Raw genomic sequence first — 22,432 nt, 5'->3', positions numbered from 1 at the left:
TTGTAAGTGTTGATTTTACCACTGTGTTACTGATGTGATAATAAGTACTAAAAAGGATGACTTCTGTAATGACTTAGTTGGCTGCCTTGCATGCTTCTGTTTCTTTCAGATAGAAAGCTGGTCTTCCTTGCATAGGATAAGAATAATGAAACAATTAGAAAAAGCGTGAAAAAGCAAATTGATGTACCTAATAGATACTAGCTTATTTCTACATTTTTTCTTCGTTATCCTGAAAGCTAGTAGGAAATTATCAAGATGTGGATGCAAGAAGGGACTTGCCCATTTATCATAAAAAATTAATTTCCATGTTTCCCCTTCAAGAATCAACCGCACTCATAAATGCTTATACTGCAGTACATTGTGAAGGGATTTCTGGTAACCATAAATTACAAAATATTTTATGTAAGGCTTAAACTTGAAAGAATACAAGAAACTGCATATAATATGGTTAAGTCTAATGTTGTGTTTGATAGACATTCTAGGGAAAAATAACAGACATCATAAAGCATGCCTGAAGCAATTTCTTTAATAAAAAATGTGAACTAAAGCAGAGACAGAAATTGGACCTATCATATTTTAGAACCTTGTATCCCTCATTTGCCTTAGAAGGAATATTAAGGAGAAGTTGTAAGCACCTCATGGCCAACGGCAGCTTCTCTATTGTAGAAGAGAGTGTTCCCTTTGTTCTGAGGGAGCTGGATCAGTCTACTTTGCTTTGTCTCTATAAATTGAACAGTAAGTGTTTATCTGCATGTGGAAGTGGTGTTCCAGGTTGAACTGGGATATCAATGTGGAAGTAGCTCTCCATAGGTGGCCTTTTTTCCTGTGACTGGAATTTCCAAAAACTAAACCCTTGGAACCTTCCAGAGCAGGTTTCCCTGAGTAAATGTGGGTGCAGATACATCCAGATGAATGCCATTCATATACAGCTGTTCTTCAGCAAATCTTTCTCTTTTTCATTGCAAACCTATATTAATGTACACAGTCCAATTCTTGATCTGCATGCTTTAAGACTGTATAAAGACGATTTGTTTTGCACAAGCTGCATATTATTGCCAAGGGATCATTATCAGCCACATCACTATCAACTTTTCTCAAGTGCACTGCTTTTGCTGCTTTTAACTGAGGGGGTTTGCCATATCAAACTTGAACTTTCTACACATGGCTATTCAGCACCTGACTCATCCTGCTATCTGAAGTACATCTGGAAGGAAGTCTCCGTTGAGATGCAATTAGACATAAAAATTGGCCATCTGAACTTGTGCATTTAGAATGTTTACATTTCACATTAGAAAAAATAAAAGCAAAATACTTTGTTGTGGGCCATGTAATTTTGAACTGAGGTACTTTCATACATCAGATACTTGACATATTTTTGTTTCCCTTGACCTGTGTCTACCAGACCTACATCAGTAGTATATAGGATCTGTAATGTGGATTCCTAAAATTCCACCCGGGCAAGAGGATGTCACAATAATGTTTTAGAATCTGGTTATTTCTGAGCTTCTTTTTCTGTGGAAATATTAATATTTAAAATTTGCACTTTAATTTAGAATGAAGCTAAAAGCTAAACAAGGAGAATTCCCTGTAGAACTGTAAGTCTTGATTTGCATCCAGGTCTGGTTACTAAAACATGAGAAAAGCAGGAAATATAGACAAATGACTTGTGTATATCCCTGGCTCATACTTTTTATATGTATAAGCCAGGGATATACACAAGTCATTTCCATTTAGGCTGCACATATTTTGCCTGTTTTAAAAGAGTAGGGTAATTTTCTTTAACATTTCTCCTTTCCCTCCCTTTCCTGCTCTTTCTGCTTTCTGCACATACTCTCATTGGAGCAGACTCAACCTGAAGTAATTCAAATAGAGGTATAAAACTTTCAGAAAATAATGTAATTTGATACACATGATGGAGAAGATTTTCTGCAGGAGAAATATAGTAATATTCCACAAATTTTACATTATCTAAAATGTACAGCATGTTATATAGCATTATTATTCATAAACAAATTTTGAAGAATATCTTCTAGTCTGTGTACAGATGTCTATGTATTATTTGTATGAGTAAGCACTGAGCACTTTCTTGTCTCAATTACCTTAAACATTAAATACCTCTTCAATATATTTTATTTTCTTTCTATTATCTGGATTTTTATGTCCACTCAATTTACTGTTTAGAAGATTCTGTTGATAACAAAAGGAAAAGAACAAAGCCCTGTAGTGAGAATTTCTCTGGTGTGTATACCATTTTTAATAATTCAGAGTGTTTTTTTTTTTCTCATGTGGGAGGAATAGCAAATTTAGCATTAAAAAATTGCTAAGTATCTTATTTTAAAAAAACCTACTATAAAACATTTGCTAACCTGTTTAATCTAGATGTAAAAATAAAAACATTTTCCCTAAGTTTCCAAAAGCTATTATTGACATTACCTTCTTTTTTTTTTTTCCCTCTTTGTTTTCAATGACTGTGTTTTATTACAAAAGGTTCATGACAATCTCATATGAATAGGACTGGAGCAGAGAGAGATGTACACTATCAGGTGCAGTTCAATAACACAATTTTACCTACATTTTGCACTGCTGTTAATACAACGAGAAATATGCTTTGAAACTCTTTGAAACTCTCAGACTTCAGTCTCTCTGAAAATCACCAATGGGCATTTGAATGAGACAAGAAAATAGGTCTCATATTCTTCACAAATTACTTGTGTTCCTTTTCCAGTCCATCTCATGTATAATTTTAGTCCATCTAAGATGCCTTGATCTATAATAAAATAAGATAATGTAATTTATCTTGGATTTCCAGAAAATATTTTATCCTTTGCCATATTTTTGGGGGCAAAAATACATTACAGTGTAGTCACTATATTTGATCTTTTATATTTGGAAGAGAATGAAGTTAGCTTGCACTTCAGGGTAGCCTAGCACTTTGACAACAGTACATATAATCAAAAAAGGATTATTCGTATTGATATAGATAGAGAGGGACTTTGGTGACTGTTTTTGAACAACATTCTACCTAGAAGTGATATTTTCAAGCAGAATCTACTCAGACTGCTAGTTCAGTTTTATAGAGTGTAATTGAGTAGTGGTCAGGAATAAAGGCGTAGCACCAATCATTTGTCACTCTTTGCAATAATATGTAATATCCCTATGCTCATCTCTAATAGTAAAAAACCTTTACAATTTATCTCTTAGATACAACTAGAAAAGTTATGCCAAATCTAAACTCAGTTAAGTGTCACTAAAAAAAAACATTGACAGAAGAATATTTGAGAGGGTTTTCTATTTATTTTTAATAGCTTTTTCCAAATGTTCAGAAATAAAGTTTATGGTGTATGATAAAAACCTTTGGTGGGAGTAAAATATAAATTTAACTCAGATTCCTGTGAAGAGAAGATGCAAGAGCTCACCCTGGAAACATCTACTCAAGGACAACGGGCAGGTGTGCTATATTTCCAGTAGGTGAGGGCAGATTTGTCTCTGGAATTTTTGGACCTTTGAAGATATCTCTCTGGAAGCTCTCATAACCTATAACATTCACCTAAAGGCTGCCTGTCCCTTACCCTCATCTCTGCCTATTAAACACAGATGCAATGAAGAATATATAAAATGTACCTTTACTTTCTTGTTACTCTTTAACACTGATTGTCAAGACTTTACTCTTAAAACAAGACCTTCCTGCTGCTACAAGAATGTGCTTAAATGGAGTAGTATAAAACTTATCCTAAAATAAATTAGTTTGTTTCTAAGTTGTATGCATATGCAAGGTTGAGGTTCCCTTAGGCTTTGGCAGTCAGTATCTTTACAAAGCAGCTGTTTATGGAAAGGATAACATATAAATGCTGACAGGAGGTGCATCCTGGAAATGCCACATGCCCTCAGAAATAACGATAGAACTGCACTGCTCCTAACTGAATGTGTTTTGCAGTTTAATAAATTCTATTAACTCTAAACCAGCTTAGTTGAATTGTGAAGGCAAAACACACACACAAACACAAACACACAAGTAATGTGGGGAGGAGAAAGAAGGAATGAGGCAGTTAAGTAGAAATATAACGTCTGGAGCTGAAGTCCTTTCTTTTCTTCAAAATGTATGAGCCAGTGCACTCGTCTATTTCAGCATGATTTGAGAAAACATAAAGTTGGCATATGTACAAATACATAAAATATGAAGGATTTCTAGAGTTTAACAAAGTTTGTTGGTTTTACTCTTTTGCTTTTAAAATCTTTCAGACTTCAAAGGCCATTTGGATTATTTACTTACAGTGGTGACACTGAATGCATAATCTGAATGAACAACAAAATATGTATTGTATTGATTGTCGTAGTTTAGCCCTGCTCGGGACCAGACTATGCAGTGTCTCTCTCACTCCAAGAGAATAGGGAGAGATAATGTAAGAAAAAAGACTTTGAGTTTAGAGTAAAGGACAGGGGGAGATCCTTAAAGATACCATTATGGGCAGAACAGACTCGACTTGGGGAAAACTATTAGTTTATTATTAAAACCAAAGCAGAGAAAGAGAACAAGATAATTTCCCTCCACCCCTCCCTCTTCCCAGGTTTGACATTATCTCTACCTTCTCCCCCCTCAAGCAGCACAGGGGGGAGGAGGGAATGGGGGTTATGGTCAGTTCATCACTTGTTGCTTTATGCTGCTCCTTCCTCCTCAGGGGAAGAACTCCTCACATTGCTCCCCTGCTCCAGCGTGGGGTCCCTCCCATGGGCTACAGTCCTTCATGAACTGTTCCAGTGTGGGTCATTTTTCCACAGGGTGCAGTCCCTCCAGAACAGCTAATCCAGCACGGGCTCTCCATGGGCCACAGCCTCCTTCAGGCATCCACCGGGCTGCAGGTGGATCTCTGCTCCTCCGTGGGCCTCCATGGGCTGCAGGGGCACAGCCGGCCTCACCATGGGCTGCACCACGGGCTGCAGGGGAATCTCTGCCGGGAGCAGCGTTACTGCTCCCCCTCCTTCTTCACTGACGTTGGTGTCTGCAGCCATTCCTCTCATAAGAAATTCTTCACAATTGGCTCAGGCAGACGCCTCTCAGGTTCTCTTCACATCTCATCTCCTCTCCACTTCTTGCAGCCAGGCAGGGCCGTGTCAGGCCCAGATGGCCGCCCAGCGGGAGGCCAGGGGGTGAGGACCACAAGTCTCTGCCCCACCACTCTGCTCTGGTGAGATCCCACCTGCAGTACTGCATCCAGCTCTGGAGCCTCCAACATAAGAAGGATGTGGACCTCTTGGAGAGAGTCCAGAGGAGGGCCATGAAGATGATCAGAGTGCTGGAGGACCTATTGTATGAGCACAGGCTGAGAGAGCTGGGGTTATTCAGCCTGGAGAAGAAGACACTCCAGAGAGACCTTATAGCGGCCTTTCAGTGCCTTAAAGGGGCTGATAAGAAGGGGGATAGGATTTTAGTAAGGGCTGTTGTGATAAGACAAGGGGTAATGGTTTTAAACTGAAAGAGGGTAGATTAAGACTAGACATAAGGAAGACATTTTTTTGGAATGAAGGTGGTGCAACACTGGCACAGGTTGCCCAGAGAGGTAATGGATGCCCCATCCCCAGAAGCATTCAAAGCCATGTTGGATGGGGCTCAGAGCAACCTGATCTGGTTGGAGATGTCCCTGCTCCTTGCAGGGAGGGTTGGACTAGGTGACCTTTAAAGGTCCCTTCCAACGCAAACCATTCTATGATTCTATGAAATTAGATTTGATTCAAGACCATTTTAAACCTAATTTCAATGAAATGAGAACTTTAGTCTTTTTGATGGGTATTATGAAACTGTTTCTGTTTGTAAATCAGCTAAAACTTGTCTGTACCGATATGCGTGGGAAATGCAAAACATGGCTGCAGTAACATAATTGTTGTTTGTCACTATTCATATGTAATGCCATACATAGAGCTGTGGGTGGCTAGATTTATTAACATAATGAAACACTGTTATGGCACTGGTTTCAAGGCAAACTTACCTGAATTTCTCTTAAGTGAATGGTTTGATTACTTTGTTTCAATGCACCAACTAATAATAAAAAAGACTATTCTTTTGATTATACTAAACAGATAATAGATACTAGATTTTTAAGATCAATCTTGTTTTTTAGTGTATGCCCAGTAAATACTAAGCTTGTAGTTTCTAGAAAGGTTTCCAACCATCCACAAGTTAGATAACACGTTTTGTTAAATATATGCTCTTTTCTTTAGAATCTGAGTCCTTTAAGACATTTCCAATTTAACATCCTTCTTGACCTTTTTCAAGCAAAATAAATGCCATGCCTTCAAAATGTGGATATTTAGATATATGCCCTCAGCCCAAGAACACTTACTCTGATTGTGCGCTCTCTGCTGTATAACTTTATCCATGTAATTGAATAATTATGCAGTTTGCATTTGACCATTCCTCTGTTCTCATTAGATATTTTTTTTTTTTTGTCTCTTGCCTGCTCCTTTCTGTGGTTTATGATGCTATCTCACTGTAGTATGCTTACATTAAAGCCACTGTGCTGGAACTGAATTCACCTAGTCAAATCTCCAGCACCTCTTACAGAGCCCCACTGGCTTTGTATTGGCAAACTCATATCCTAATTTGGATTTCAGATTCAATTGCAAGAGCAAAACCATGATCATAAAATAAAATCATGGGAAGAGTCTGTCCTTAGGTATTTTATTTTCTCCACTGAATTGGAGCAAGGAAGCAATGGGGAGCCATGTCCTTCTGCTAAAACACAGGCTTGCTCAGCAGGGTTGCTCAGGGAGCTAACAGAGGTGGCTTTAACTGAATAGGATCCTGCTGCAGCTGATGGAGAGAGAAACTCTCCCCTGGAGGTGATAAAAAGCACCTGCATTAAACTTCTAATCTGAATCACCACTTGCAGGAGTCTGATTTTTGCTGACCGTGTAGAGAACCTAGGGAGATTCACCAACTCAGCCATCAAAGTGAAGTTTCTGAAGTGAGCTGACTTGAAATTTTATTATATCTTCTTTATTGCACCTTCTCACAAAAAAAAACCCAAAACAAAAAAAAAAAAAACAAAAAAACAAAAAAAACCCCAGCAAGACGAGTTGTGGGCCACTGCTCATTGTCGATATCCACGTGTAAACAATACAAAATGAAATGTACTGTTACTATTCCTGTTCATCCTCCATTGCTTAGGATCGTGGTGTTCTTCCTGTTCCTGTCTCCCTCAGACATCCATCCTAGACCTCCCATGACTAGCCTCTCCCCAAGCTTTGGCCTCTGAGCTGAGCCATCTGCCTCAGCCTTACTCATTTCAGTCAAAGCATTTTCATCCTTGGTATCCAGACTGAGGAACCTGAGTTCCTTTAAACTACTCAGGAGGTGGATGTTACAGTTGCTCTGCAGGACAATTTTGTGGATCTTCCTGTAATCAGAATGGGTGGTTAAATTCTTAAATGCAGCAAGAGGCCTTCTTACTTTCTATGTTGCAGCTATGAAAGTAACCCATATGCTTTCCAAGCATTTCTGTACAGTTAAATGGCATTACCATTGCTATGTGGATGGAGTGAGCGCCTCATAAATACTTACTATGGAGCTGTGAGAAGGCAAGTTGGCTAAAGAAAAGTTAAACCTATGAAAAGTAGGTAATTTATGACTTAGTCCTTTTCTGTATTCACTAATTTGTGGAAACAAAGTAGAGAAAAATGAAAACTATTTATGACTTGGCCATAGCTCTTTCCACATTTGACTTATTCAAAATACATTTTTTCCATCTTCTTTAGATAATAAAAATGTTAATGGAGGTAGATAGTTTAGAAAAAGGAATTAATATCTTTGAACTGCTCTTTCTCTGATCAGCAACAAATAATCTATTTGTTTGAAAACTACATGTGATATCCCACATGATCACCACTCACGTAAAAATAACGCAATGAAACAGTCTATACAAAAGACTAAACATGAAATTAGAGTTATACATCAATGGCTTTAGTGCACCTCACTTTTAGATGAAGAGGACAAGAGGTTTAAGGGGAGGAGGTAAGAAGGTGGGAAGAGGAAAGACTAAACAATACAAAATGAGTGCATGGCTGCACCCATTAATCATTCAACTATTGAGGGTTCATTCAGGTGGGAGTGCAGGACCAACAAAGTGGCTGTGTGAAGTCCGGCCTCTGCCCTGTCTGGCCACTTTCCAAGGGTGACAAGGAGCAGATGACCAGGGAAGAGCAAACCACAGCAAGCACAGAGTGACATTTCCTTTAGCATATCCTACAAGCTTTCAGAAATTTACGGCTGAGGGACTTCTAGATCCAGAGCTGGTATCCATGTGTTTAATAGCCATCACTGTGTTTCTTCAAGTACTTTGTCCAATCACTTTTTGAGTCCATGTGAATTTTGCTGTTAGGCCAGAAGTGTGGGCACGCTGTCGCAGCGTTGTGACTCTGCCATACTGCCATGGTTTCAAAGCTGGCCTTGCTGGCTCTCCTTGGCACTGTGCCCTGCACTGGAGTCACTTCACCTGAGAGGGCCCAGAGGGACTGAGTGGGCATGGGCTGCTGGTTGTACAGGAATGAACCTGTCTTTAGAGATGGAACTGGGACCTGGGTGCTCCTCACATTTTACGTGAATGTTACAGGGTCACTTGGGTGCTCTGTCAGCTCCCTCAAAGGCGTTAAAAAAAGAGAGGAGCATGTTCCCCTTCCTTCCCCTCAGAGTATGAAATTGGTACCCCAAAAGTTAGGAAATTCTTCTACAACTTAAGTTAACCTCCCTCTGGTAGATGAGGTAAATTATTTTTTTATGAGCCACTCAGTCTTTTTTTTTTTTTTTTAAATGCCTAAACATCATGTTGTGGATGGTATTCAGGCTGCTAAATCACTTTTTCTTTTTATTGTTTTAGTACTTTGAAAGTCTTGCAGACTCTGGTAAGCACCTGCAGTTTTAGGGCATCTGAATTTAAGAACAGGTCATCAGCAAAACTCAGATGAGTTCTCAGAAAAAGAAAAGCGTCTGACCTAGATCCATCCTACTTGCTTTGATACCGAGGTTTGTTCTTTTCATAGAGCCAAAATAGGATTTCAGCTGCAAAATTCCTTTGCTTCCTGCTGTTGCTGCCTAATAAAATAATGCACATTTTTGGTAGGACATAGTATATGATGAAGGACTGTTATTTACCAAATCCAGTTTCTTAAGGGCTCAGATATTTAGTAAGTTAATTTCCTGAAGAACTGTAAACTAACCAGAAGCAGCCTAAAGTCTCAAAGGCATCAAGTTAGGAAATAAATTGAAAAATTGACAAGAGAAGTGTTGCCTTCAATACCAGCTAAGTGAAGAAGAATGCTTGAAACCAGCACTCAGCACTTGAAACATCAGCCTTAAAAACTATGTTACTTAAAGAGAAAGTAAAACATGATAAAAATTTTATCTTTAGACTAAGGACAAAAATATTTGATTTTTGCCTATGTGGTACCAAACATCACCTTAGCAGGAAAGAACCCATTTTGTAATGCACTGGAATCCTAATCTCAACCTTTATGCTGATTCTGTGTGAAAGTACCATTGGTTCACCTTGATTCATTTTTAAGCAGATTAAATCATATTCAGACCCTATGCAGAAACATTTGCCTTTATGAGTGGATTATATTAGACTGTTCCAACCTACTGTAATCCCTAATTTTTTTTTTGCCCTAAGGACACATTCCTACAAATACTTACAACAAAAAAAAAATTATTTTATTAGACTATGCATGTATGTAGAACAAGGATGAAAGTATTTATTGGAAAATCAGGCTTTGAGTGTTTTGAGATGTGCTTAGTGAGAAAGCGTTGTAATACTGTGATTTTGTGCATGTCTGTCTATGTACCTTTCAATTTATGTATCAAGTTTGCCTAGCCTTTTTCTATTAATAGCCTTTACTGCCACTAGCTAAGTTGGTTGTTTCTTTCCTTGTTTTTATGTAGCTTCAAAATCACTTTGATTCAAAGAGAATGGTGGTAGCACTCAGGAAGCTAAATGCCCACTGCAAAAACCGTATAATTTTAATTTATAATTTTATTTGAGATCAGGTGCTTCACATAATCTGCTGTCTAGTCTGAGTTATTCACAGAACAGAGAGATGCAGTTCCTTCTGCCAAGTTCTCTTTTTTAAATTGGTTGCAAATATTGTCTGTGACAGTGGAGATTCTTCCTAACAGTTTTCAGTAAAGCAGAACAGTGTGGAGTCACAAGTCAGGTTTATGTCACTTCACTCCTTCAGCCATCTCCCAGAACTGTACTATATTAAGCCCACATTATCGTCTGCCTGTTCTTGACTATCAGATACCTACTGTTGAAAATTCAAAGCTTTTCTCGATGGTTGCATCGAGAAAAAAGGATTTAATAAAAGACGTGATTCAAAACTTGAGGCCTGTTAAGTAAACTGTTTTGCATCTTGTCCAGCTCCTTTCACCAACTGAAAAGAGCGGAAAAAAAGATATGGTGTAATCAGCGCACTCTGATTTTTTAGCTCTCCTGAACAGTGCTATTTTATGGACTTCAGTTTCTCATCGAAAATACTTCCTTGCAGGATTTATGTATTATTTTATTAGACATACCATTGTTTTGACTCTTCTTTTTTTCTTTTCTTGTAAGAAAGTGTTTCTCACTGGGATGCATTGTTTGCCCAGTGAAATTATGTTTACTAAAAAATTGTAGGTGTACTTACTTGTTGTAAACACTTATTGTGAACACACAATTCTTATTGTGTACTTATGTGATTACAACATATTTTCCCTTTGGCAGACAGTGTGTATCTGTTCCAGTCAGTCCCTTGTAAACAATGGCACTTAAGTTTATTTCAGGATCAAAAACAAGTGTGATTCAAACTTCATCAAACTCCGAGTGTGCTATGAGAGAGAACAAAAGCCAAATGTCTTAATCAGATTTCTAGATTATTTGATTAATTTAAATAAAAGGACCCTGAAAAACAAAGTTCAGCATAGGATGGCATGGTAACATCTGCAGTTTCAGTGGTATGTATTTGTAAAAATTTTTTTTTATACATTTTTTGATAATGAAATTGATTTCAAAGGAGGGAAGGAAGGGTGCTGTCCAGTGGTAGTAATTGTTACTGAAAATGATATCACCTGGTAAGTTTGAAAACAGAGGTATAAAAAAAATAGTCACAACTAGTAGGTGAAGTCTAGAGCCCCTTGATGTCTCCCTTGCAGAAGCAGTTTGCATCCTGTGAGAGTTCTTTAAGGACCTGAAACACAGACCCTTTAAAAACACCTGACTGCTTCACTTCATTCTGATCTCACTTTTCCAGTAGACAGGCATGACATGAAGCAACAGGTACATTTTGGAAAATTCCTTCACCAGTATTTGTCCCTTAGTTTGTCACTGACTAATTGACATGGGGGCTGTATTAATACTGGTAGATTAAACATGTTTGTTTTCTCTCCTGAAAGTCAATTGCCTCCACAGCCTGCTTCCATGCAACTGGACTTTTTAGTTACCAAGGCAAAGTGGCCTCAAGTGAACCTGTGCTAACTGCTGTGTTCAGGAGTTGTTTTGGGGAGTGTTAAATGGCCTAAGCCAATACCATCTCTTTCTGAAAAATTACAAGTACACACAAGCAAATTCCACAGTGGGAGAATGTTTCCTAGCACCGTTAAATTTTCACATGGGAAAAGCAGACATAGTCTGTAGTTTTAACATTTTACTCTAAACTTTTTAAAAGCTTTGTAACAGCTTTGTAAGCTGTAATTCCTTAAAAATTCATATTAAAATAATCCTTTGGAATGGAATGCTATTTTAAATGACATTCATGCATTACACACTTTCTTAAGTCTTCTGGATTCAGTCAAGGGAGCACAGTGACCAGGCAGAAGGATGAGTCAGAGCAGGCTGATTCATAGGCAAAAGAATAGAAAAAGTATTTTCTCCATAAACTTTCATTTATTATTTTGTAACTTTATACATACAGCTGTAGGAATCTGTGATTGTTTCTCTCATTAGGTACAAATGAGAGAACAAAGAGCAGTGCTGAGCAGTGTACAGAGAAGCCTCCCCTATGACATTCTTAGCAAATCTTCTGATGTGAACCATCTTTTTGGATGCAGTGGGCCTATTCACGTGAACATAATAACTCAAATATATGCGAAAGACTAGACTGTGTGCATGAGCCCAACATCTGCACTTCTTTTGTTGTGTATGAATTGCCACACTGATTCCACAATGAAAATTATTCATCCTTACCACAAAAAAAAAGATCATAGGTATTCTTGCCGCTTGCTCTAATGAGGAAATGTAGTAGCAAGTAAATATTCATTATTTTCTGCATCAGGAGAAACAATGAAAAGAAGAAGAACGATCTGTAATGCTACATTGTTTTTGTTTGATGGGTATTGCCAAAGACATAGCATTAAAACATGTACAAGCTGTAGTGACAGCAAAGTTACGTAATGACTCTGAATGAAGTAAGGAGATAATATTTAGTCATTGCTCCTACAGTCAAACGTTTTTTTTTCCTGTGGAACATGATGCCAAACACTTTCTAAAATTTTTCTGCCAGTATTGGTCTTGAAAGTATATGCTGAATCACTTGCACCATCTGTGATCTGTGCATGTATCAGCAAAGAGAAATGTTGAGAAGTTTCTGAAGATGTCTGCTTATTCCACCGAGCTTAGCAATTCAGTTTTTTTCCTTATATCATATGTACTTACACACTTCCTAAAATACACTCTTCTTCCTTGCACTTCTGAAGTTTTTTAGAATAACAGTACAATTTTTAGTCTTTGAAGTCTGATCTCACCTTATCTTTGTTTACTAGTTTTAGAAAGTAAGAGATTCTTAGTAATAATAGCTGTGATAAGAAGTAGAAGTTTTGCATGACAATACGTTCACCATTACATGAATTTTTAAAGAGTAAATATTGCACAGCTTTCCCATTGAACAACTTGGTTATTCATTACAGTCTTCAACCAACTTATTTGGAAGTTGAAATGGTGAGATGGTATTGTGCTGCAATTTCCTATCAGAGACTTTAAATTATGTGTCATTCTAAGGTATGAAACCAGAGGCAGCTGATGGATTGGATGAACAAGTATGTAAGCTATATATCCATATAAAAATGTATATATGGATTACTGTTGAAATTACAGATTTCATACAGAGAGCAATTCTAGTTTCATGCAAGTGTTCTGTGCATATGTTCTGGTTTTGTTTAGTGAGGGGGAGCCTAACGTGGTAGCTTCTGTAGGAAACTGCTAGAAGCTGCTCCCCTTTGTTCAGTGGACTCGGACGGGCCTAGGGCAGACCCGCTGCTGGCCAAGGCCGAGCCAATTGGTAGCAGAATGTTCCATGATAATGCCTCTGCGATAACATATTTAAGAAGGGGAAAACAGAAAAAAAAGAGGAGAGAAGATGTGAAGCAACTGAGCAGGGTCAGAGAGGGGGAGGCATGAGCCTTGTGGGCCTTGCAGGCCTCACCCTCTGGCCTCCCACCAGGCAGCTGACTGTGCCCAACTCGGCCTGGCTGCAAGTAGTGGAGGGGAGATGAGAAGTGAATAAGATGTAAAAAGGATCCTGAGAGGCGTCTGCCAGCCTGTTGTGAGGAACGGCTGCAGACGCCAAGGTCAGCGAAGAAGGAGGGGGAGGAGTAATGCGGCTCCTGGCCAAGATTCCCCTGCAGCCTGTGGTGATAACCATGGTGGAGCAGGTTGTCCCCCTGCAGCCCATGGAGGTCCACAGAGGAGCAGAGATCCACCTGCAGCCCGGGAAGGACCCCATGCCGGAGCAGGTGGATACCTGAAGGCGGCTGTGGCCCGTGGAGGGCCTGCTGGGGCAGCCGTTCTGGAGGGAGTGCACCCCATGGAAGAGATGACCCACGCCAGAGCATTTTCGCGAAGGACTGTGGCCTGTGGGTGGGACCCCACCCTGGAGCAGGGGAGGAATGTGAGGAGTTCTTCCCCCAACGACGAAGTAGTGGCATAAAATATCACGTGATGGACTGACTGCAGCCCCCATTCCCTCTTCCCTCCTGTGCCGCTCGGGAGGGGAAGGCAGTAGAGATAATGTTAAGCCCGGGAAGAGGGAGGGGGTGGAGGGAGGTTATCTTGTTCCCTGTCTCATTCTCCTGCTAGTTTTAGAAATAAATGAATAGTTTTCCCCAAGTCGAGTCCGTTTTGCCCATGACGGTAAATTTAAAGATTTCTCCCTGTTCTTATCTCAAACCTCGAGCAATTTTTCCTTATATCATCTCCCCCTATTCTCTCAGAGGGTCAGGGGAGTGAGAGACAGACTGCATAGTCTGGCCCTGATGGGGGCTGAACTATGACAGAATATAACTAGTTGACATAGGGAAATGACAGCTAATGGATAGAACTTGTATTCTGAAATATGAAAGCAGAGCATGAATTTGATGATGAGTAGATGCCAAATGCAAAGCATGAGAAACTTTTGAGGACAATAAAACTTTTATGGAAAGTTAAGTGTAACAGCTGAGAAAATTTGGCCATTGAACTTAGATGATGTAGGATTTGGTAAGAAACACATGTCTTTTTCTAGTTCTGTCTGACATGCCTGTTGCAAATGTTATAAACGTGCAAGTATAGCCTTTTCTTAGCACTCCTTTTCGATAAATTTAATTATATTTTAAATAATTCTTAAATTTAAGAAGTCTTTAAGGAACTGTTGGAAATAATGACTTGCAAGTAAATATATATAATTAACTCATATTATGACTATATAAGATGCAAATACAGTTTAATTGAATTTCCATTGGAAAAGACTGTATTTTTTACAGTAACTTCAACTAGCAATGGCTCATGTCCTCCAGATTTAAGGCAGATGTTTCCTTGAGGCCACTACTGCATTGTGGTATGTGCTACCATACAAGCCAGGATGCTTTGTGCGTTCTTTGACCTTTGAAGCCCCACCCTAAACTTTACATTCATTTTGAGCAGTAACTTCTGTGACAGCACTAAAACCAGAGGGCTTACTTGTGGGCTGTCTAGCTGCCTCCATGCTCATAAATTAAAAGTGCCTACTTTTAATGTGCACTGGGGTAGGACTGGGATAGGAGCTAGGTACTGTGTCCATAGTATTAATCTTATTTAGGTTTCAGCCCAGGACAAGCTCATGCCAGCTGCCTAGAAGGAATGGTCTCTTACCCACTAGCTCCAAAGTAGACCTGATATTGCTTGGGAGAGTGCTACATGGCCAGTGCCACACCAGGGGCATTTGTAACAGTATACCCATGTTAACCAAGTTCTAGAGCTTGGAAATGCTTTCTGATAATTTTAATTTACTAGGATAGACACAAACCATCTGTATCCTGTCAAGATTTGTATCCATCTTCCCTCCTTCAGATATCCCTTACTTTCAGAATAGCCTAAAGGGTATGGTGGGCATGAATGGATGCGTGATTGATTACAAGGCAAGCTCTTCGGGGTAGGAATAGGCTACTTCCCCACTGCAGCTGCAGTTTTGAAAGACAGAATAAAGAGTATGAGTTCAAGATCCTTGTGGAAACCACTTCACTTAATTCCTGAGTCAATCTTCACTGCGTGACTGTAAAGCTTGCCCTTGCAAACTGAGAGGACCATTTCTGTGACATGTGTAGTGACTGTGGTGTGAAAGGAAAAAGAAACTGCATGAAAAATGCAGAAACCACTACCACGTGTGCAGTATTCTGCTTGTTAGGAGATTTCTAAATCAATTTATGTCTCAGTTGCAAGGGTATGTCTGAAGAAAGGTAAGCTGGGCCTGAGGGAATGGCTATACCATGGGAATGGAATAGATTTTCTGAGGACAGTAAAATTGCCTGCTGAAAACTTCCATAGATTCCAGTAAAATAGAAATCCTTTTTTAATCCCCTGGGAAAAATAATGTGCCTTTTATTGTTGTCCCTTAGAAGGTGCTGTGTGACCTTTCTGTGATTTATTTCTTATGAGCTGAAAAGTTAATATTACAAAATCATATTTGTAGCAGGTTCGTGTGAAATTATGAGACAAAGGATGGCAGCCTGCAGTGAAGGAAAAGGCTTGGAAACAGACTTTTAAAAATCAGAAGTGCCCTGTCATTAATGTCTTCTTCAGGATAACTGCTAAATTAATGTATATACTTACAGAACTAATTGCAAATGATCAGTGATCTCTCCTTTCACAAATGTGAAGATTTCCTAATGTCATCAAGATAGATTATGTAATCAATCCTTGGATAAACAGCTTTGGTATTTCTCACAATTACAGTCTTTTCCAAATTAATGTCATTTCATTTAAAACGTTTTAAACCGATTACTGCTAATCTGGAAACAGTGATCAACCCATTGTCAGCTAAGAAATTAAATGCCCTTTTTTTTCTGATTGGTAGGAGATTTTTTTCAGCTCATAGAGGTTTGTGTTTTGTGTTTTTTAAATCTATACATTAAAACCAGAATATGACCATTTAGGGAAACATTTAACATGTATTTACAGAAATATTAGTCTTTAACAATTATATTAAAGATAAGCTAACTATGTAAAAATAGGATTCTTTATTTCATAGAATAGGCTTTTATTAACTCTGGGATATTATCTGTGAATGTGTTACGTAAAAATCTCCTTGTAATGCAAGTGCAAAAATGCTTCTTATTAAAAAAAAGTCTCTGTAGGCTTGTAGAAGAGGAATAGCCACTCCTCACTTTTGTAGAGCAACACACTGGAATGGGAGTTGTGGAAAATTCCAACATCTCATATTGAAACAAAGTTAGACTTGCTCCTGACAAACCCTTAGGTTATACAACAGAAGTAGAAAAATAATTAAATAATAGTTCTTGTTTCATGTAATAACATTGGCAGTAGCATACATGATTTATAGGATTTGACATTAGAAAGAATATTATTTTTAAGTGGTTTCTATATTTAGCATAAATCATTGAACAACACAAGTAACTGTACTGAAATTTGTACCATCTACAATGGTACTTGATCAGCACCATCTTAAAAAAAAAACCTGACAGAAACTAAAAAGATCAATGTTTGCAACTGATTCTACAAGGACTGATTGGTTATTAAGGAAAAGAAACAAATAGAAAAGCATTATCAAGTATTTTCAGCAACCAAATCCTCAGACAAATCCAGGTTGAATTCAAATCTTTTGTCAAACTTTTTCACTGGATCTTTTTCTGCTTCTACTAAACCCTTTCTACCCATCTGAGGAGCAGGGACTCAGGACCGTCCATTCACACATGTCTGAAATGTACCTAGCCTGTAATAAAGCTAAATAGTAATATCTAATTCCACTTGTATAACAAGCTTGAGATGGCCTTGACCTGTAGTCCGGGTTCAGATGCACTCAAAACGTTTTTAAGTGTTGGATCCTACCTTGGATTATATATAAATATAGAAAAGTAGATACATCGTTAAACATATATTTGTTTATTTTGTCGTACATTTTTAGTTATGTCTCTTTTGTCATTTTAACTCAATTATTCCCTCATGGTACTACATCTGAAGTAGTATTTAATTTATTTTTTTAGTCACCCTGTACATACTTAATAGAAAGCCCTCTGTATTTTCTTTCTTCTTGCTTGTCCTCACTTCCATTTTCTTAAAGACAATGGTGTTTTACTTAAAACTATAATTCATACACTTAGAAAAGATTTCAGTCAGGAAATGAAGTCAGCCAGATTTGGATTAATTCAAAGACTTTGTTGTAAAAATATCATTTTACTGAAAGAATTTTAATTTAGATTTATCACACCAAGGATATAATAGATAAGATTCGTAGGCAGGATCAATATCAGCTCTATTTTTATTTAGAATTTATAATATGCTAAAAAATGCGGTTTAGGAGCATGTATGTATGTAGCCTCGCAAGAATTGAGGTTTTGATCTTACAACCTCTTAAATACTGTGGCTTTAATAATTCTACTTCTAGCCATTAAAAAAAACAGATTTTTTTTTCCAGTGAGTTTATTATTTTCTCTAATGTAGTCTATGTAAAGTTGCAACTGCTAAAGAATTTGGTATGGATCTCTTAGAATTCCGATATTAATTATTTACACCAAAGGAGATTGATACCAGCTGGAAGGAAAGTCCTTCAAAATAGACCATACCTTGATTGCTGTAAGCTGCTTTCCTGAGAGACAGGCGACTTACATTAAAATACCTGCACTTACCCAGACAGCAAGGGGTTTCTGTGCTCCAGCTGAGTATTTGAATGCTGAACTGGAGATTTTTCAGGGAAGCTTCTTCAGTTCTTTAATTTTTTGAGTATTTTTTAAAGCCTCTAAACAAAAGGAAACTTTTTTCCTCATTACTCAATGAAATCCACCTGATTCCCAGCAGTCTGAGACAAATGTCTCTTTTTTTTTTTTAAAGTACAAACATTGAGAACCTGTTCCTTAGTAGTATTTACAACACTAAATTTTCACTTGTGAAGACAGAAACAGCTCATAAATCTGAAAAGCTTTTACTTAAAAAGTGAAACAAGTATACATACAGAGGAATGATTAATTTGTGAGTTATTATATTAGTAATTCTTTTAATTTGCAATCCAAGAATTGGTAGCTTATTAGCTAAAATAACCTGTTACTAGTTATTTTAGCTAATAGGGAGTTTAGAAAAAGCATTTTAATAGATGAAAAGCATAAGAGTAGTTAGTAAACTTGGCATTTAAATGGCAAGGGAGCAAGCCTGAAGCTCTTTGAGAAACAAGAGCATTTGAACAGAGCTTGTATGGGTGGAAGAGAGACACAAATATTGATATTTCACATGTAAATTTTTATATATAAACGCTTCTGCTGGTTTGGAGATTCATTTATGTTAACAAGATTGTTCTTTTTGGTTCTATATATTACCTGCTGTACTGCATAACTGCCTAACATTACTAATGTCATCCTAGTTTTCCCTTCTTGACATCTTCATTTCTGAAATTATTCTCAGTTCTTTGCCGTAAATACTGTGTTTTCTCATGTACGCTGCGCACCACCAAGCAGTTTGTTTTTCTGGGCACTGGATGATCAACAGCTCTAAAACTGTTCTTGTTTCGTTGCTTTGGCAAGGAAAACAGAAAAACCTGACAAGGAGTCGCAGTCAAATGTGTCGAAGTGTCTGGGTTTCTCTGGGAACAGCCCCTTTGATTCTTTCTATGTAAAGCCAAAGGGAGGATGGTGACCACACCTTTGCAGTTTTAAAAGCTTGTGAGTGAGCTGTCCGGTCCTTCTAATCTCCCAGATAGAATGGGAAGGAGTGGATACAGAAATACAAGACCCGTGTATTCAACTTTTCTTTTGAGCTGTTTTGCGCAGACTGTGGCTATGAACATGGGTTTGCTATGATTGTGGAATAAACAGACTTCTTTTGAATTGAGATGCTTCTGGTATAAACACAATATTACAAGAAAAAAAAAAAACAGGATAAGCAGACATTACAACAAATAGCACTTTTTATTTTTGTCCTTGGGAACTGAAGTGGCTAGTAAGATGAAATGTAGTGTTATGTTAAAATGTACAACTCTGAACAGAAAGAAATGAGGCCATGGGAGTATGTTCATGCGTATTAAGACAAAATACTACCTTCTTGTTCTTGATGAGTCTGCATGCTCAGCTCTTTCTAATCCATCTGCCATGGACTGTAGAATAAAATTGACCTTTAGTCTCCTTGTAATTAGGTTAACACCCACGTTTAAGAATACAGTAATGTATTAAAAATAGTTAATTTTATTTCATCTCTGTGCTAAGTATTATCTGGCAGAATCTCTGTTGCTTTGTGTAACAATTAATGTCGAAGGAATATCTCTTGTCGTGCACAGAGGATACATTACCAAACTGCTCTTTCAGAGCCAGTAATCTATGAACCCACTATACAAGTACAAATGTATTTTTCCCTTCAGCTGCTTGCTGGCTCAGTCACTTGTATCTTTTCTTGCAGAATGATTCCTGGGGAAAGCAGTACTCATACGCACTCTTCAAAGCCATGAGCCATATGCTTTGCATTGGTTATGGAGCCCGCGCCCCCGTCAGCATGTCTGACCTCTGGATAACCATGTTGAGTATGATCGTGGGGGCTACTTGTTATGCCATGTTTGTTGGGCACGCCACTGCCCTCATTCAATCTCTGGATTCTTCGCGGCGACAGTATCAAGAAAAGGTAACTCATTTTAACGTAACTCCTTACGTTTTTAAATAGATTAATGGGATGTTTTAACTGTGGAAAAGGCTGTATGAGTTTACATGAAATAATCTAGTAGCATCTGAATCCTGCTTCAAATTTCATTGAACATGAAGGTATGCAGAACACACCATGGGCTCAACGTATTCCTGCATGAACCCACTTTCTTCAGGGAGCAGACGATTCTGTTTGTCACATGCACTGAATGAAACCTTGAATGTGAAACTTGCTTCAAACTCTGTAAAATCTTCAGTGAAAACTCCATCCCCTGGTTCTGACTGTACTTTATACCTGTCTGCTGCACTCTGTGGGTACTTGATCTAGGTAGCTTGAACAACGGCCTTGAGCTCAATAGGTTGGGCATGTATATACAATTGTCATTCCGTTGGATTGCAGCTTAGGGATAACCTTGAATATGTGAAAAGAATGGCCTTTAAGTGAGGACCAAACCAAATCAATTAGTTTTGTTTGGAACTAGCTCAGAGAAATGCTTAGAAGAGTTCTTTGTATGCTTTGTACTGGTATTGTTTATACACTAATCCATGACCTGTTAGATCCTCTCCAAGGACAAAAGGAACGATGGCCAAAGGGTAGAAAAGTAGAGGGAGTTTAGCGGAAAAGAGTTCCTTAAGATATAGGAAGAAAAAGCTTGTTTGGTTCCTTGTGGGTATGATTAGAATTAAAAAGACATAACTGGGTACAAGGTGGGAACTTGCTGGAATTAGTAAGAATTAATACTGTTAGTTGTTGTAACAAAAGAATTAATACTGTTAGTTGTGTAACAAAAGGCACAGGCAAGTGTGGGTGAAGCTATGACACCAGGATATGAGGCTAAGTGTGGTGCAATAAGGAAGAAAGGATCAGAATGAACCACAGCAAGGGACAATAGGGATTTGCAGAGTTACTGAGGTGCTTGAAAGAAGCCAAAATTGTTTATGGGGAACTGGAGAGGCCATGCCAGGAGAGAGGTCAGCTAAGCAAGGCAGTGAAATCAGAGAGTTCACTTCAGCAAATAAGAAATACCCTGACCAATAGTATTTGGCATATGTCCATAAGAAAGTCCAGAAAGGCAAACTGGGCAGAAATCCTGGTATGATGTAACACAAGCCTAGGGGAGAAACCTGGCAGAGAGTAAGGAGAGGGTGACCCTGGCATCTGCTGAAGATGAAAAGGAATGGCCTGAGTTTGCTGGGCAAAAAAAAATGGAAAAGTCCAAAAAAGATTTTAGGAAGGATAGAGATGTTTTCTTTACAAGTAGGCAAAGAGGAAGGAAATGAGCATATGTGGGAGAAAAAGAGTTTACATTCAGTTTTGTTAATGTCAAGTCGCAACAAGACCACAGCATCAATGTATCACAGAGGCAGAGATAAGGGATGAGCCATAAGTCCAGTAACAGAAAAATTAGCCAGTGGCTGACACATTCATCTCATAGCTGTTTGCAACAGAAGTTTGCAAGCAAGAAAGCCCAGACAGTGTTACCGTGAAACGTAAGTGAGATTGAGAGGTTTAGAAGGAGAGGATGAGTGAGCATTAAAACCTCGAAAAATCTGAGCTCTGTCAGTGACCATGTGAAACCCCCTAATCCATCTTGGTATAAAGTCACAGCGCTGATCCTGATAGGTTGTGTAACCTGAACTAACTGGCTTGTTGGGACTGTTCTGTCAGCAGAAAGGGAAGTAATGTCATCAAAATGGGGCATTTGTAGGGCGGAATGGGGCAGAAACATCTTAACCATGAACATGAAAGAAGACATAAAGAAGGAAACCCTAAACCTAGTATAACTGTAGTTTTATTAGAGCTTCGTGTCAACATATCTACACACACATACACAGATGTATGAAATCAGCAGAAATGTCACTGTTCACCTGACCTTGCTGGCTGCAGCATGATATGACAATGTTTTGAGCATCAGAAATGTAGTGCATGTGTAAAGATATTAATATATTTGAAATGGTCTTGAGTGAAGCCAGTTTCATTTGTGTTTTCGGTGTAAATGAAGACCCAGCAGTATTCAAGTGGTATTGCATTTCTCATGTTTTCACATAACAGCAAACAAAGCTTCTTTTTTTTTTCCTTTGTTTTTTATGAACACGCTTTATTAAATATGTCGGGCATTTTTCAGTTCCTGCAGTTCTCAACATTTTAATTCTTCTTTTTGATTTTGCTTCTTACTTGTTTCCTGATATCAGAGGCAAAAGCATAGCATGGCATTGACAATAAGGAATGAAAGAAATGAGCTAGAAATTGCATGTTTCTATGCTTTAGGAAAATGTTTCTTTTTTTCTGCCAGCCATTTGTATGCCAGTTATCACAGGCTAGAGCTAAAA

The 22,432-nt window shown here is 38.3% G+C and overlaps 1 protein-coding gene across 1 annotated transcript in view; it reads left to right on the top strand.

Annotated features, from left to right (window-relative positions):
- HCN1 (hyperpolarization activated cyclic nucleotide gated potassium channel 1) overlaps positions 1-22,432 on the top strand; it is a 200,048-nt gene that overhangs the window by 111,179 nt on the left and 66,437 nt on the right. Inside the window, exon 4 of the mRNA XM_086770318.1 lies at positions 19,866-20,084. Coding sequence (XP_086626444.1) covers positions 19,866-20,084 — 219 coding nt within the window. The remainder of the gene's footprint in view (positions 1-19,865; positions 20,085-22,432) is intronic.

The sequence above is a fragment of the Chlamydotis macqueenii genome, chromosome Z (genome assembly GCF_036417535.1).
Source record: "Chlamydotis macqueenii isolate bChlMac1 chromosome Z, bChlMac1.mat, whole genome shotgun sequence".
Classification (NCBI taxonomy): domain Eukaryota; kingdom Metazoa; phylum Chordata; class Aves; order Otidiformes; family Otididae; genus Chlamydotis; species Chlamydotis macqueenii.
The sequence above is the reverse complement of the archived record's forward strand: the minus strand, read 5'-3'. Positions and strand labels throughout refer to the sequence as shown.